The sequence below is a fragment of the Saccopteryx leptura genome, chromosome 10 (genome assembly GCF_036850995.1).
Source record: "Saccopteryx leptura isolate mSacLep1 chromosome 10, mSacLep1_pri_phased_curated, whole genome shotgun sequence".
In the NCBI taxonomy this organism is placed as follows: domain Eukaryota; kingdom Metazoa; phylum Chordata; class Mammalia; order Chiroptera; family Emballonuridae; genus Saccopteryx; species Saccopteryx leptura.
The window spans coordinates 56,925,255-56,942,496 of record NC_089512.1 but is presented as its reverse complement, the minus strand read 5'-3'; the positions used below and the strand labels follow the sequence as shown (position 1 = coordinate 56,942,496).

Genomic DNA, 17,242 nt, shown 5'->3' with positions numbered 1-17,242 from the left:
GTGAAATAAAGGACAGGATAAACAAATGGGACTACATCAAACTAAAAAGCTTTTGCACAGTTAAAGACAATATGAATGGAATAAAAAGACAAACCACACAATGGGAGAACATATTCGACAATACATCTGATAAGGGGTTAATAACCAAAATTTATAAAGAACTTGTAAAACTCAACACCAGGAAGATAAACAATCCAATCAAAAAATGGGCAAAAGAAATGAATAGACACTTCTCCAAAGAGGACATATAGATGACCAATAGGCAGATGAAAAAATGTTCAACATCACTAATCATTAGAGAAATGCAAATTAAAACCACAATGAGATATCAGCTCACACCAGTCTGAATGGTGGTCATTAACAAAACAACACATAATAAGTGCTGACAAGGATGTGGAGAAAAGGGAACCCTCCTGCACTGCTGGTGGGAATGCAGACTGGTGCAGCCTCTGTGGAAAACAGTATGGAGATTCCTCAAAAAATTTAAAGTAGAACTGCCTTTTGACCCAGCCATCCCACTTTTAAGAATTTATCCTAAGAACACCATATCACTGATTCAAAAGAAGAAATGCACCCCCATGTTAATGGCAGCATTGTTTACAATAGCCATGATCTGGAAACAGCCCAAATGTTTATCAGTGGACGAGTGGATTAAAAAGCAGTGGTACATATACACAATAGAATACTACGTGGCTGTGAAAAAGAAGGAAATCTTACCTTTTGCAATTGCATGAATGGACCTGGAAACTATTATGTTAAGTGAAATAAGCCAGTCAGAAAGAAAAATATCATATGATAAAACACTTATCTAATCTGTCTATAGACCTTATTTAAATTCCACTGTTACATTAATATCCTTTATAGCAAAAGAAAAAAATTTCTGCCTATTATAGATGTTTCATTTAATGAAATCATACAAAATGTATGGTATTTTGTGACTATCTACTTTCACTAGCATATATTTTCAAGCTTTATCTGTGTAGTAGCATATATCAGTTTCTTCATTCCCTTTTATGGTTGAACAATATTCCATTGTATAGATATACAGTAGTCCCCCCTTATCTGTGGTTTCACTTTCTGTGATTTTTAGGTACCTATGATCAACTGTGGTCCAAAAATATTAAATGGAAAATTCCAGAAATAATGCATAAGTTTTTTGTTGTTGTTTTGTTTAGCAAGAGAGAGGGTCAGACAGGGACAGACAGGCTGGAAGGGAGAGATGAGAAGCATCCATTCTTCATTGTGGCATCTTAGTTGTTCTTTGATTGCTTTCTCATATGTGCCTTGACGGGGGGGGGGCTCCAGCAGAGTGAGTGACCCCTTGATCAAGTGACCTTGAGTTCAAGCCAGCGACCTTTGGGCTCAAGCCAGTTACCATGGGATCATATCTATGATCCCATGCTCAAGCAGGTGGCCCCACACTCAAGCTGGTGAGTCTGCACTCAAGCCATATGAGCTTGCACTCAAGCCGTATGAGCCTGCACTCAAGCCGGCAACCACGGGTTTTCGATCCTGGTTCCTCAGCATCCCAGACTGATGCTCTATCCACTGCACCACCGCCTAGTCAGGCCTAAATCTAAATGGCATGCCATTCAGAGTATTGTGATGGAATCTCGAGCTATCTTGCTCCCTCCCATCCAGGATGTGAATCATCCCTTTGTCCAGCATATCCATCTTTATGTACAGTACAATAAAATATTTTGAAAGAGACCACATTTATATAACTTTTATTACAGTATAATTGTTTATTTTATTGAGTTGTTGTTCATCTCCTACTGTGTCTACTCTTTTTTTTTTTTTTTTTTTCATTTTTCTGAAGCTGGAAACAAGGGAGAGACAGTCAGACAGACTCCCGCATGCGCCTGACCGGGATCCACCCAGCACGCCCACCATGGGGCAATGCTCTGCCCACCAGGGGCGATGCTCTGCCCATCCTGGGCGTCGCCATGTTGCAACCAGAGCCACTCTAGCGCCTGAGGCAGAGGCCACAGAGCCATCCCCAGCGCCCGGGCCATCTTTGCTCCAATGGAGCCTTGGCTGCAGGAGGGGAAGAGAGAAACAGAGAGGAAAGCGCGGCGGAGGGGTGGAGAAGCAGATGGGCGCTTCTCCTGTGTGCCCTGGCCGGGAATCGAACCCGGGTCCTCCGCACGCTAGGCTGACGCTCTACCGCTGAGCCAACCGGCCAGGGCCTACTGTGTCTACTTTATAAATTAAACTTTATTGCAAGTATATATGTATAGGAAAAAGTAGCCCTGGCCGGTTGGCTCAGTGGTAGAGTGTTGCCCTGGCGTGCAGGAGTCCCGGGTTCGATTCCCAGCCAGGGCACACAGGAGAAGTGCCCATCTGTTTCTCCACCCCTCCCCCTCTCCTTCCTCTCTGTCTCTCTCTTCCCCTCCTGCAGCCAAGGCTCCATTGGAGCAAAGTTTGCCTGGGCGCTGAGGATGGCTCTGTGGCCTCTGCCTCAGGCACTAGAATGGCTCTGATTGCGGCAGAGCGACACCCCAGATGGGCAGAGCATCGCCCCCTGGTGGGCATGCCAGGTGGATCCCTGTCGGGTACATGTGGGAGTCTATCTGACTGCCTCCCTGTTTCCAACTTCAGAAAAATACCAAAAAAAGTATACATCAGGTTTCTTACTGCCTACAGTTGCAGGCATCCACTGGGAATCTTGGAACATGGCCCCCACAGATAAGGGGGTATTATTCTACCACATTTTATCTATTTCTCAGATGATGGACATTTGGGTTTCTACATGCCTATCATAAATAATTCTGGTATAAACTTTTGTGTGGATTCACTTCTCTTGGGCATATAACTAGTAGTAGAATGATAACTAGTAGTAATATGATAAGTCTACATTAAACGTTTGAGGAACTTCCAGACTGGTTTCCAAAGTGGCTGCATCATTTTACATTCCTAACGGCAGCATGAGAGGGTTCCAATTTCTCCATATCCTCACCAATGCTTGTTACCATCTGACTTTTTTATTATAGTGGGTATGAAATGTTATTCATTGTGGTTTTGACTTACATTTTCCCAATGACGAATGATGTTGAGTATCTTTTCCTGTACTACTTACATTTGTATATTTTCTTGGAGTTATATGTGTAAGATATTGAGTCCCAGGACCCCCCCCCCCATATACCCAGATCTGAGGGTCCTCAAGTCCCTTACATAAAATAGTATAGAACAGTTGGCCCTCCACATCAATGATTTCCCAACTGAGGATTGAAAATAACTATTTTTGATTCTTTGATAGTTGAATCTGAGGATGCAAAACCTGGAGGTACAGAGGACCAGGTTTCTTGAAAAAAAAATCAAACACAAATATAAGTGGATTTCTGCAGTTCAAACCTTTGTTGTTCAAGGGTCAACTGTAGTTGTGTTGTTCAAGTATATATTGAAGTCTCCAACTATAATTGTAAAACTGTTTCTTCCTTCAATTCTATCAATTTTTGCCTCATATATTTTGATAGTCTTGGGTGCATAAATGTGTATATAATTATGTCTTTCTGCTGTATCAATCCTTTTGTTAATACATCATATAACATCTTTGTCTATTGCAGGGGTAGTCAACCTTTTTATACCTACCACCCACTTTTGTATCTCTGTTAGTAGTAAAATTTTCTAACCGCCCACTGGTTCCACAGTAATGGTGATTTATAAAGTAGGGAAGTAACTTGACTTTATAAAATTGATAAAGCAGAGTTACAGCAAGTTACAGCATATAATAATAATTACTTACCAAGTACTTTATGTCGGATTTTCACTAAGTTTGGCAGAATAAATCTTTATAAAACAACTTTCTATAGTTAAATCTATCTTTTTATTTATACTTTGGTTGCTCCGCTACCACCCACCTTGAAAGCTGGAACGCCCACTAGTGGGCAGTAGGGACTAGGTTGACTACCACTGGTTGTAACCTCTTTGATTTCGGGTCTGTTCTGTCTGATATTAGTATAGCCACCCCTTCTTTCTTTTGGTTATTGTTTGCATGGGACATTTTTTTCAGTCTTTTCACTTTCAATCCATTGTGTCTTGTAGACAGCATATAGTTTTGTTATCCATTCTGCCAATCTGTGTCTTTTGATTTGAGGGTTTAAAATAATTACTGATAGGGATGGACATATGTCATTTTGTTATTTGTTTTCTATATATGCCCTACAGAGTTTTGTTCCTCATTTCCTGCATTACAGTCTTCTTTTATGCTACATTTTTTTGTAGTGAAACATTTTAATTCTATTTACATTGTCTTTAGTCTATATTTTCTTTGTGGTTACCATGGGGATTACATTTAACATCCTAAAGTTTTAATACTTTAATCTGAATTTATATCAAATTAACTTTAATAACATACAGAATTTCTGCTTTATAGCTCTGTCCCTGCCTCTTTTGATGTCACAAAATTTCATCTTTACATATTGTCTATCCAAAAAGAAACTAGTAAGTGTTTGTTTCCTCTAAGTGAGAGGAGGGGAGATAGGGACATAGACTCCCGCATGTGCCCCGACTGGGATCCACCTGACAACATTGTTTGGGGATGATGCTTGAATCAGCTGAGCTATCCTCAGTGCCTGGGACTAATGCTTGAACCAGTGGAGCCACTGGCTGTGAGAGGGGAAGAGAGAGAGAGGGAGAGAAGGAGAGAAAGAGAAGCAGATGGTCACCTCCTATGTCTGCCTTGACTGGGGATCAAACCTGGGTCATCCCTATGCTGGGCCGACGCTCTATCCACTGAGCAAACCAGCCAGGACCCAGACTAGTAATGTTTTTAATTTTGTAGAAAACAAAATGTAGAGTTACAAATCAGAGTTACAATAGAACTAGCTTTCAGAATAATTTTTTTCATGTATTTAAGTCATATAGAAAACAAAAAATTATAAATCATTGTTACAACACTACTGGCTTTGATAATGTATATGTCCCTGTATTTACCTTTACTGAGATCTATATTCATACAGCTTCAGGTTACTATCTAGGATCCTTTCATTTCAACTGGCAGGATTCCTTTTAGTATTTCTTGCAGGACAGGTTTAATGCTAACAGGTTTCATCTTTTGCTTATCTGGAAATGTCTTAAGTTCTCCTTCCTTTCCCCCACCCCCAGTTTTATTGAGATATAATTGGTATTGTGTAGTTTATGGTGTACAGCATAATGATTTGATACGGTATATATTACAAAATTATTTCAGTTAGCTTAACATGTCACCTGTCATAGTTAAAATTTTTTTCTTGTGATGAGAACTTTTAAGATCTGCTCTTAGCAACTTCAAATAACAATACAGTAATGTTAACTATAGTCACCATGCTATAAATTATATACCCAGAACTTATTTATTTTGTAACTGGAATTTGTACCTTTTGACCACCTTTACACATTTCCCTTATCCCCCACCTCCACCCCCTAATTAGTGGCAACCACTAATCTGTTCTATGAGTTTGGTTTTTTTATATCCCACATATAAGTGAGGTTATATATTGTTTGCCTTTTCCTGACTTATTTCATTTAGCATAATGCCTTCATGGTCCATCCATGTTATTGAAAATGGCAGGATTTCCTTCTTTTTTCTCTTACTTTTGAAAGACGTTTTTGCTAGATATAGGATTCTTGGTTGATAGGGGTTTCTTGTTGATGTTTTTTTTTGGTTTTTCACTTTGAAAATATCATCCTGCTTCTGGCTCTGAAGTTTCTGATGAGAAATTTGCTGATAATTTTTAAAAAGATTTTATTTATTGATTTTACAGAGAGAGGAGGGGGTAGAGGAGTGACAAGTATCAACTCATAGTTGCTTCACTTTTTAGTTTTTCATTGTTTGCTTGTTGTATGTGCCTTGACTGGGCAAGCCCAGGGTTTCAAACCAGTGACCTCAGTGTTCCAAGTCGATGGTCTAGCCACTGCTCCACCACAGTCCAACTGATAATCTTTTTTATTTTTAGCATGTGAAAGAGAGAGAGAGAAGAAGGGAGAGAGATAAGCATCAACTTGTAGTTGCATGAATTTAGTTGTTCATTGGTTGCTTCTCATACCATGACCAGGTGGCTCAAACTGAGCCAGTGACTTCTTGCTCAAGCCAGAGGCCTTGGGCTTCAAGCCAGCAACCTTTGGGCTCAAGCCAGCAACCATGGGATCATGCCATTGACCCCATGCTCAAGCTGGTGACCTTGGGGTTTCAAACCTAGGACCTCACCATCCCAAGTGAACTCTCTCTCCACTGCACCCCCACCTGTCAGGAAATCTCTTGTATGTGATGAGTCACTCCTTTCTTGCTGCTTTCAAGATTCTCTCCTTGTATTTGGCTTTCAACAGTTTGATTATAATGTGTCTGGGTGTGAACTCTTTGTGTTCATCTTACTTAAAAGTTTGTTGAGCTTCTTGGATGTTTTTATTTTTTGATGTTGTTGATGATGGTATAGAGTCATGAGCACTCAGGAAGGCAGCCATAGGGTCAAGAAGAGTACCAGGCCTAATTCAGCTTCTACCTGGGCCTCTTACTAACTGCATGAGTTGTTTTATTGCTTTTTATTGTTCTTTTTTATATTAAACTTATTGGGGTGACATTGGTTAATAAAATATAGGCTTCAGCCTGACGTGTGGTGGTGCAGTGGATAGAGTGTTGACCTAGAATGCTGAGGTTGCTGTTTTGAAACCCCAGGTTTGCCCTGTCAGGGCACATATGAGAAGCAACTACTGAGACTTGATGCTCCAAGCACTCCTCCCTGCCTTTCTTTGTCTCTTTCCTCTCTATGAAATCAATAAATAAAATCTAAAAGTAAATTATATAGGCTTCATGTGTACAATTTGATATCACCTGTGTATTGCATTGTGTGTTTACCACCCAAAGTCAAATCTCCTTGGTCACCATATATTTGACCCCCTTGACCCTTTACTACCCTCCATTTGGATGTTTATATTCATGGCTTTCATTAAATTTGGTAAATTTTTGGTTACTGTCTTCAAGTAATCTCTCTTCCTCTTTTTCTCTTTTTCTGGCACTCCTACAATGCAAATCCCTTGGAACTGGCTTCTGCTGGACGGGGGAGAGGTTTTTAACAATATCAGTGACAGTTGCAACAGTGGTTGCCTGCCATTGAGTCTGTACCTCCATGATCAGAAGCAGTAATCAGCTCTCTGTATACTCATTCCTGGTACTTGGAAGACAGGGTTTTTTTGTTTGTTTTAAGACAGGGTTCTTATTGCCCACTCTGGCTTCTAGAACTGTGTGCAAATTGCTCTAGGAACATCTTCACAGCTTCCTGCTATCAGGGTGGAGGGTACTAAGAGCTGAAATTAACCACAACTTATTATCAAAGCCTTCCTGTGGATGTTGCAAACCTTTAATAGGCTCCAGATTTCCAAATTAGTTACATCAAGCAGATTCTGCTAGGGCAATTTTTATCTATTTGAGGACATGTATTCCTATTGCTTTCTCTCTGCCATCTTCAATACATATTGAATTATACAGTTGCTTTTAAATTCAAGTTAGAGAAGAAAGGAAAAGTAATATGCATGTATATTGTGTTTATTTATACAATTGCCTTCATCAGTGTTTTTGTGTTTTCATGTAATTTGAATTACTGCCTGGGGTCTCTTCCTTTCAGCCTGATGAACTTCCTCTAGTAATTCTTGTGAGGAGGCTAGCCACAAATTATATTTTTATCTGGAAATGTGTTTGGCCTTCATTTTTGCAAGATAGGTTTACTGGTTATGTGATTGTTGGTTGAAATTTTTTTCTCTGAGCATTTTGAATGTTATTCCACTGCTTTCTGGCCTCCCTTGTTTATAATTCAGCTGTTAATGTTATTTGGATTCCCTTATAAGTGATGTCATTTTTCTCTTTCTGCTTTCAAGATTTTCTCCCTGTCTTGGGCTTGTAGCCCTTTTACTTGAATGAGTCTGTGTGTGGATCTCTTTGAGCTGATTCTGTTTGGAGTTCATGAGCTTCCTGGGTGTTTAATGGGTTTTTTTTTTCCTTTCCCTCTGGTACTCCCATTACACATGTGTTGGTGTGCTTAAATGGTATCCCACATTTCTCTGAGGCTCTGTTTATTTTCTTAATTTCCTTTTTTCTCTGGTTTTTTTTTTGTGTGTGTTTTTTTTATTACATAATCTCTATTGATCTATCTCTAAGATTGCTTAAAATTCTTTCATCAGTTCAAATATACTGTTGATTCCCTCTGGTGAACCTTTTATTATTGCACATTTTAACTCCAGAATTTCCATTTGGTTCTTTTTATTTCTTTTTTTTTTTAAAGATGGATTTCTTTTTTTTTTTTTTTTTAAGATTTTATTTATTCATTATAGAGAGGGGAGGAGGGGAGGAGCAGGAAGCATCAACTCCCATATGTGCCTTGACCAGGCAAGCCCAGGGTTTTGAACCGGCAACTTCAGCGTTTCCAGGTTGACGCTTTATCCACTGCGCCACCACAGGTCAGGCTCTTTTTAGTTCTTTTTATCAATATTCTTTGATATGACATTGTCATCATACCTTCCTTTACTTCTGTAATCATTATTTTCTTTTGTTTTGTGTACATGTTTATAATGGCTACTTTAGTGTGTTTTTCTGTTAAATCCAGCATCTGGTTGTTCCCACAGGAATTTTTTTCTTTGCCTGTTTTTATCCCCAGTGTATGTGTCATCCTGTTTCTTTGCATGTGTCATAACTTTTTATTGGCAACTGGAAGTTTTAGGTATGTTTTTACAAATCTGGACACTGGCCTCCCTAGCAGTGAGGGTTGTCATTGTTATTCATTTGTTTAGTGGTTGGCTGGATTATTTTAGTGGTCTATTTTATTTTACCCTTTCACCTTTCCCCACAACGTAAAGCCTTTGATGACCCTCAGTAGTGCAACCTTGGGTATGTCCTCAACCACCTTGGAATGACAGGGTTTGGCATCTCTCTCTGGGCACTCTCCCTTTCCCTGACCTTACCCAGCTTTATGGTTTTTTAGTTGCCAGCTGATTGCTTTGCTGTTTTCAACAATGCCCTGAGGTATATATATATATATATACCTCATATATATATACCTCATATATATATACCTCATATATATATATGGTGCTACAGACAAATCCACAAATTCAGTCACCTTTGAAGGGAGAGTTCCCAAGGTCAGTGTTTAATCTGCCAATCTCCCGGTTGCCTTCCACCACTACCTCATTTTTTTTGTTATCGTTTTTTTTGTTGTTGTTGTTATTGTTGTTGTTGTTTTTTACAGAGACAGAGAGTCAGAAAGAGGTATAGACAGGGACAGACAGACAGGAATGGAGAGATGAGAAGCATTAATCATTAGTTTTTCGTTGCGCATTGCAACACCTTAGTTGTTCATTGATTGCTTTCTCATATGTGCCTTGACTGCGGGCCTTCAGCAGACCGAGTAACCCTTTGCTCGAGCCAGCGACCTTGGGCTCAAGCTGGTGAGCTTTTGCTCAAACCAGATGAGCCCTCACTCAAGCTGGCAACCTTGGGGTCTCAAACCTGGCTCTTCCGCATCCCAGTCCGACGCTCTATCTACTATGCCACCGCCCGGTCAGGCTGTTTTGTTTTTGAGAGTATGCTTAGGTTTGAATTTTTCCTTAGTCTGTCCCAAACGAAGTCAGTTCATTTAGGAAAAGATTCCTAGGCAAAATCTCTGGGCAAAACTCTAGAACTGGGTGTGAGGAGAATTAGCATGTTTGCTTCTAAGTGATATCCCCACTTTAAAAGCTCATAGGGGAGTGAGAGGGCTGTAGTCTCTTGGTCTTCTCAGCATGCTTCATCCAGAATGGAATCTTCACTTTTTGGTCTGGGCCAAATATGGAGTAGAACTCCAGTATTTTCAGTGGCCCTGCACCCAAGGTAGACCCCCCTTCCTACAAGTCCAAGCTGAGGGTAAGAAGGAAGCTTCCACCTCTTCCCTGCACTCTTCCAAAACTTATCTTCAACAACAGGTATTGGGGACAGGATGAGATAAATATTCTGATGCTATGCCCCTTCTAGGAACATAGTCTTCTGACTGGGAGGCTTGTGGGAAGGGAACCCTGTTTTTTTTGCTCCACCAATGGGATGTAATTCTGTCTCAAGAGCCTGAAAGTGCAGAGGGAGGCAGTTGATCTTAGTTCAAATACCATAGACTCTTTCTTAATGAGTTTTAGATTTATTTGAAAAAAAAATTATGTCTTTATTTGCTGTATGCACATAGGACCATTTCCAGAGACTAAATGGTTGGGTTTTAGAAAAACAAATTATTAATTTTAGAGAGAAAGGCAGGATGAGAAACATTGATTTGTTTTTCCACTTATTTATGCATTCAGTGGTTGATTCTTGTATGTGCCCTGACCAGGGATGGAACCTGCAACATTGCCTTATCAGGATGACGCTCTAACCAACTAAGCTACCCTCCCAGGGCCTAAATGGGTGGTTTTAAAAAAAAATTTTTCCCGGTTTCACTGAGGGAGGGGTCTGCAGAGCTCCTCATGCTGTCATGCCACATGTGGGACCAACTAGGATCACATTTTATATTTAGTTGTTTTATCTCCTTTAATCTGGAACACTTACTCTGTCTTTGTTTTGACCTTGACATCTTTGAAGATGCCATGTTTTATAAAATGCATCTGGGTTTGAATTTGTCTGACCTCATGAGTAGATTCAGATTATGCATCTTGGCAGGAATACCACAGAAGTGATGTTGTATCCTTAGTACACTGTATCAGGAGGTCCATGACATCTTTTTAACACATCCGTTAAGGAATTTCTTTCAACATAGTATCACATAGTAAATTTTCTTGATCTCTAGTCAAATTGAATTTTCTGTATATTAATTGGTTATTTGTATTATTTTGTAAATACTTTTGCTGAATTATCTGTTGGATTTTATCAACTCTGATGTTCTACCATTTTGTTTTATTGATCCTAAGAGCTTTTCATATGTTAATGGTATTCTTTGTCATGTTTGTTGAAAATACTTACCCTAGTTTATTTTTTGCTTTTCAATTTCTTATGACTATTTTTTGGTATCTTGAAGTTAAAATTTTTATGTAAATATACTATTAGTATTTACCAATGTGATTTCCACCTTTGGTGTCATGCTCAGAAAAGCTATTTTTCTAAGATTACAGAAATATTTTTTCTACTACATACTGATTCTTTTATTTTTCCCAAATAGGTGCATTTGCAGGAGCACATGCGTGAAAAGTATACAACTTACAGTGTGAAAGCTCGCCAATTGAAATTTTTTGAAGAAAATGTGAATTTTTGAGAATTTATTTTAATTGCTGCCAGAACTGAAGACCTATATTCAAAGGTTTTTGGCTTAAACAGAAACACACTTATAATGATGGCTACAGGCTATTCACTCTCCATATAGCCCTTTGGGGTTTTTTTTACTGGAGAAGAAATGGGACAGAACAGAGTGATATGAAGCAAGTTCATAAAAGAAACTTTGGCTTATTCTCTTTGTGAGGAAAAATCTGTTATAAGACTGGCTATTGTTTACTGAGCCTTAAATCTCCAACTTTATATTTAGAACTTTATTTTTTTAAGGACCTAATTATAACTAGCTTGAATATAAGACCATGTAATATTGGATTGGAAGTTTTATATTATACTACACTGGTAAAAGCAGTAGGAGAAATAAATAACATTCTATGTTCAGTGATACTATTTGTCATTGTTAATAATCTTAGGTAGTTGATAAATTATTTTTTAAAAAAGTCAATTCTAGATTCTGGGAGTAGATTTAAAGACTGAAGTTGTTTCTAGTACTTGAGAAATTGAATTCCTCTTTACATATTGATGGATGTTTAACATTTTATTTTCATGTAATATGTACCTCATTGAGGATATACAAGAATTGAAACTAATAGAGATTTTGCTTTTGTGAATCAATGTTTTACATGCTGGTTTTTTATTTTTACTTTTTATATTTTTCTGAAGTGAAAAGCGGGGAAGCAGAGAGACAGACTCCCACATGCGCCCGACTGGGATCCATCCAGCAAGCCCACTACGGGGTGCTGCTCTGCCCATCTGGGGCATTGCCCCATTGCAACTGGAGCTTCTAGCACCTGAGGTGGAGACCATGGAGCTATCCTCAGCGCCTGAGCCAACTTTGCTCCAATGGAGCCTTGGCTGCGGGAGAGGAAGAGAGAGAGAAAGGAAGGAGAGGGGGAAGGGTGGTGAAGCAGATGGGTGCCTCTTCTGTGTGTCCTGACCAGGAATCGAACCCAGGACTTCCACACGATGGGCTGATACTCTACCAATGAGCCAATTGGCCAGGGCCTTTAGTTTTATTTTCCCATCAGTGAAAACATTTCTTAAACACTTACTCCTTTTTCAGTTAAGCAATTTGTAAGTAGAGTCCAGCTCCTCTTAATCATGTTGGACATATTTGTCTCCTGAAGTTTGGCTACTTGTACATCAAGATATTGGTTGTCTTCCCATGTTTTAAATGTGTGCTTATATACCACATTTCTTATTAGTTGTTTATAAGAAGTAATGCCTACCTTATAAAATCTATAAAATAGATTTTATAAAATAATTCTTGATTAGTAATTTTCACTTTTATATTCAGGGCATTCTAAAAGCGAATACTTCTCCAGAAATTTTTGTTTTTATAACTAAAAATGTATCTTCTTTGAAAATATACACACACATAAAATACTCTAATGAAATTTTCCCTTTCTAGTCACATAACAGACCTTAACTGTTTGGGTAGGTACTATTTCTGAAGCTGGGAATAGAGTGATGAATAAATAACACAATACTCCTTGCCCTTACAATGTTCATAAGCCTGGTTTCTGAGACTTCTTTTTACTTTGAAGAGTTTGTTAGAACTCAACTATACTATCTAATCCCAACACTCCAAGAGGGCAAATCTTTGGCAAATTGTTTGTCTTCCTAAGCTATTCACCATTTCTTTTATGTTTAGAAAACCTACATCTTTCTGGAAAGTCACTGATTTACTTAAGTTTTCTAACTTACAGGTATAAAGTTGTACATACTATTTTATTAGAATTAAAAAATCTCCCACATAGGGCCCTGGCCGTTTGGCTCAGTAGTAGAGCGTCGGCCTGGCGTGCAGAAGTCCCAGGTTCGATTCCCAGCCAGGGCACACAGGAGAAGCGCCCATCTGCTTCTCCACCCCTCCCCCTCTCCTTCCTCTCTGTCTCTCTCTTCCCCTCCCGCAGACAAGGCTCCATTGGAGCAAAGTTGGCCCTGGCGCTGAGGATGGCTCTATAGCCTCTGCCTCAGGTGCTAGAATGGCTCTGGTTGCAACAAAGCATTGCCCCATGGTGGGCATACCGGGTGGATCCCGATCGGGCGCATGCGGAGCCTGTCTGACTGCCTCTCTGTTTCCAATTTCAGAAAAATACAAAGAAAAAAAAATCTCCCACATAGTTTATTATTCCTGTTTTGTATATTTTTATTATTTAAATATTTATTCCATTTTCATGCTATTTTTTTTTATTATTTTGTGGTTCTTTTTCTTGAATGCTTAATAATTCTTTAAGATAAAAAAAAAAAAAGCTTGACCAGGTGGTGACACAGTGAATAAAGCATTGACTGGGATGTGGAAGACCTAGGTTCGAGACCCTCAGGTTGCCAGCTTGAGTGCGAGCTCATCTGGTTTGAGCAAGATTCACCAGCTTGAGCCCAAGGTCGCTGGCTCTAGCAAGGGGTCATTCGGTCTGCTGTAGCCCCCCAGTCAAGGCACATAAGAAATCAGTCAATGAACAACTAAGGAACCACAACAAAGAATTGATGTTTCTCATCTCTCTCCCTTCCTGTCTATCTGTCCCTATCTGTCCCTCTCTCTGACTCTCTGTCTCTCCCACAAATACATACATAAATAAATGTTTTAATTAATTATTTTTTAGGCAAGAGGAGGGGAGATAATGAGGCAGACTCCCACATGCACCCTGACCGAGAATCTACCTGGCCATCCTATCTGGGGCCTACACTCCAGTACCGAGCTATTTTTTGTGCCTGAAGCTGATGCGCTACAATGGAGCTATCATCAGCACCTGGGCAGCACTCAAACCAATTGAGCCACTGGCTGTGGTAGAAGAGGAAGAAAAAGGGAAGCAGGGGAGGGGGGAGAAGCAGATGGTCGCTTCTCATGTGTGCCCTGACCAGGAGTTGAACCTGGGACGTCCATATGCCTGGCTGACAATCTATCCACTGAGCCACTGATCAGGGTCTGAAAAAAAATATTCATTGACATTTTTAGAGTGAGAAGGACGGAGTTAGAGATAGGGAGCAAGATCATAGTTGCTTCACTTTAGTTGTTCATTACTGCTTCTTATATGTGCCCCAACCAGGCAAGCCTGGGGTTTCGAACTGGCAACCTTAGCATTCCAGGTTGATGCTCTATTTACTACATCACCACAGGTCAGGCTCTTGAATGCTTAGTCATTTGTTTTATCTTTTTATTTATTTATTTTTTGTATTTTTCTGAAGTTGGAAACGGGGAGGCAGTCAGACAGACTCTGCATGCGCCTGACCGGGATCCACCCGGCATGCCCACCAGGGGTTGATGCTCTGCCCATCTGGGGCGTCGCTCTGTTGCGACCAGAGCCATTCTAGCGCTTGGGGTAGAGGCCACGGAGCCATCCTCAGCGCCTGGGCCAACTTTGCTCCAATGGAGCCTCAGCTGCGGGAGGAGAAGAGAGAGACAGAGAGGAAGGAGAGGGGGAGGGGTGGAGAAGCAGATGGGTGCTTCTCCTGTGTGCCCTGTCCGGGAATCAAACCCAGGACTCCTGCACACCAGGCCGACACTCTATTCAATTACAAAACACATGCCTGACCAGGCAGTGGCACAGTGTGTAGAGTGTCGGACTGGGACACGGAGGACCCAGGTTCGAAACCCCAAGGTGGGCTCATCCAGCTTGAGTGTGGGGTTGCTGGCTTGAGCAAGAGGTCATTTGTCCTGCCGTAGTCCCCTGGTCAAAGCATATATGAGAAAGCAATCAATGAACAACTAAGGTGCCACAACAAAGAACTGATGCTTCTCATCTCTCTCTGATCCTGTCTGTCTGACATCTATCCTTCTCTCTGACTCTGTCTCTGAAAAAAAGAAATAAATAAAAGTATTAAAAAATTAAAACAGATTTTTAAGACTATGAATTTTCTCACTATACTTTTGGGCACATTTCAGACTTTGATAGGTTTGTTTTGACATTAGTTTCTGAATAATCATTAATTCTAGTTACAATTTTTTATTTCTTAATTTCCGTGTGTTTGGGGAGCCCAAGAAATTCTCTCTCCTTACTCTAGCTACACTGCAGTATTACTGAGTATGAACTGCACAACCTGTTCCTAAGAGTTATTTTTCCTTTGGTTCGGTAGATGATCCATTATAGCAGTGATAGTCAACCTGGTTCCTACCGCCCACTAATGGGCGTTCCAGCTTTCATGGTGGGGGGTACTGGAGCAACCAAAGTATAAATAAAAAGATAGATTTAACTATAGTAAGTTGTTTTATAAAGATTTATTCTGCCAAACAGTGAAAATCTGACATAAAGTACTTGATAAGTAATTATTATTATATGCTTCAACTTGCTGTAACTCTGCTTTATAAATTTTATAAAGTAAAGTTACTTCCCTACTTTATAAATCACCATTACTGTGGAACCGGTGGGTGGTTAGAAAATTTTACTAACAGAGATACAAAAGTGGGCGGTAGGTATAAAAAGGTTGACTACCCCTGCATTATAGGAATGGCCAATAATGTGGGCATTTAGTAAAGGTGAATTTGCCTGACTGGTGGTGGCACAGTGGATAAAGTGTCAACCTGGGACACTGAGGACCCAGGTTTGAAATCCCGAGGTTTCTGGCTTGAGCAGCACTGGCTCATCTGGCTTGAGTGTGGGCTCACTGGCTTGAGTGCGGATCCAAGACATGATCCATGGTCACTGACCTGAGCAAGGGGTCACTGGCTCAGCTGGAGTACCCTGGTCAAGGTACATACGAGAAAGCAACCAATGAACAACTCAAATGCTACAACTACGAGTTCATGGGTATCATCTCTCTCCCTTCCTCTCTCTAAAAAAATAAAGGTGAATTCTGTTATGCACAGAATCACTATTAAATATTATACAAGTTTGTATAAGGTCTGATCAATAGCATTTTGTGATGATGGAAAAGTTCTATATCTGCACTGTTTTATATGGTAACCACTAGTCATATATAGCTATTGAGTCCTTGAAATGTGACCAGTTTAAAGAATTCAATTTTTTAGTTTTAATTAAATGTAAATAGACACTTGTGACTAGTGACACCATATTGGACAGTGCAACTCTGTATCATTTTAATTTTTTTCTGTATCATTCATTAAATATTCGTTGAACACCTATAATGTGTCACATATTTTTTTTAAGTAAGAGAGGGTGGGAGATGAGAGCATCAACTTGTAGTTTTGGTACTTTAGTTGTTCATTGATTGCTTCTCATAAATGCCTTGATTGGGGGGCAGGGCTCAAGCTGAGCCAGAGACCCCTTGCTCATGCCAGCAAACTTTGGGCTCAAGCCAGTCCAATGGAGTCATGTCTATGATCTTACACTCAAGCCAGTGACCCTGTACTCAAGCTGAATGAGCCCATGCTCAGGCCAGCGACCTTGGGGTTTCAAACTTTGGTCCTCAGCATCCCAGCTTGACACTTTATTCACTGTGCCATCACTAGTCAGGTTGTGTCACATACTCTTTTTTTTTTTTTTTTTACAGAGACAGAGAGTCAGAGAGAGGGATAGATAGGAACAGACAGGAGGGAGAGAGATGAGAAGCATCAATCATCAGTTTTTCATTGCGACACCTTAGTTGTTCATTGATTGCTTTCTCATATGTGCCTTGACCGTGGGCCTTCAGCAGACCAAGTAACCCCTTGCTCAAGCCAGCGACCTTGGGTCCAAGCTGGTGAGTTTTGCTCAAACCAGATGAGCCTGAGCTCAAGCTGGCGACCTCAGGGTCTTGAACCTGGGTCCTCCACATCCCAGTCCAATGCTCTATCCACTGTGCCACCATCTGGTCAGGCATGTGTCACATACTCTTACAGGTTCTAGACAAAAAGCAGTGAGCAAAACAAGGTTCCTGTTCCCATGGAGTTTCACCTATGGAGGACAATTAAATAAATATATACTGCGAGATAATATTGAATGTCATGAAAAAAATAAAGCAGACTAAATGGATATAGAATGATGAAGCATACTACTTTAATAGATTATCAGGAAATTCCTCATTATACTGACATTTGGATAGAGACCTAAGTGAAAG

General features: G+C 40.1%; 1 protein-coding gene across 3 annotated transcripts in view; it reads left to right on the top strand.

Moving 5' to 3' along the window:
• The window catches only part of NEK4 (NIMA related kinase 4), a 64,845-nt gene extending 51,848 nt beyond the window's left edge, over nt 1-12,997 (top strand). For 2 of the 3 annotated variants that reach the window (XM_066351217.1, XM_066351214.1), the window contains one exon: nt 11,142-12,995. In XM_066351217.1, the coding sequence (XP_066207314.1) occupies nt 11,142-11,234 (93 nt within the window). In that variant the 3' untranslated portion in view covers nt 11,235-12,995. Of the gene's footprint in view, nt 1-11,141 lie in introns of all 3 variants that reach the window. The other variant, XR_010747214.1, reaches the window with a different exon arrangement.
• Nucleotides 12,998-17,242: the final 4,245 nt, after the last annotated feature.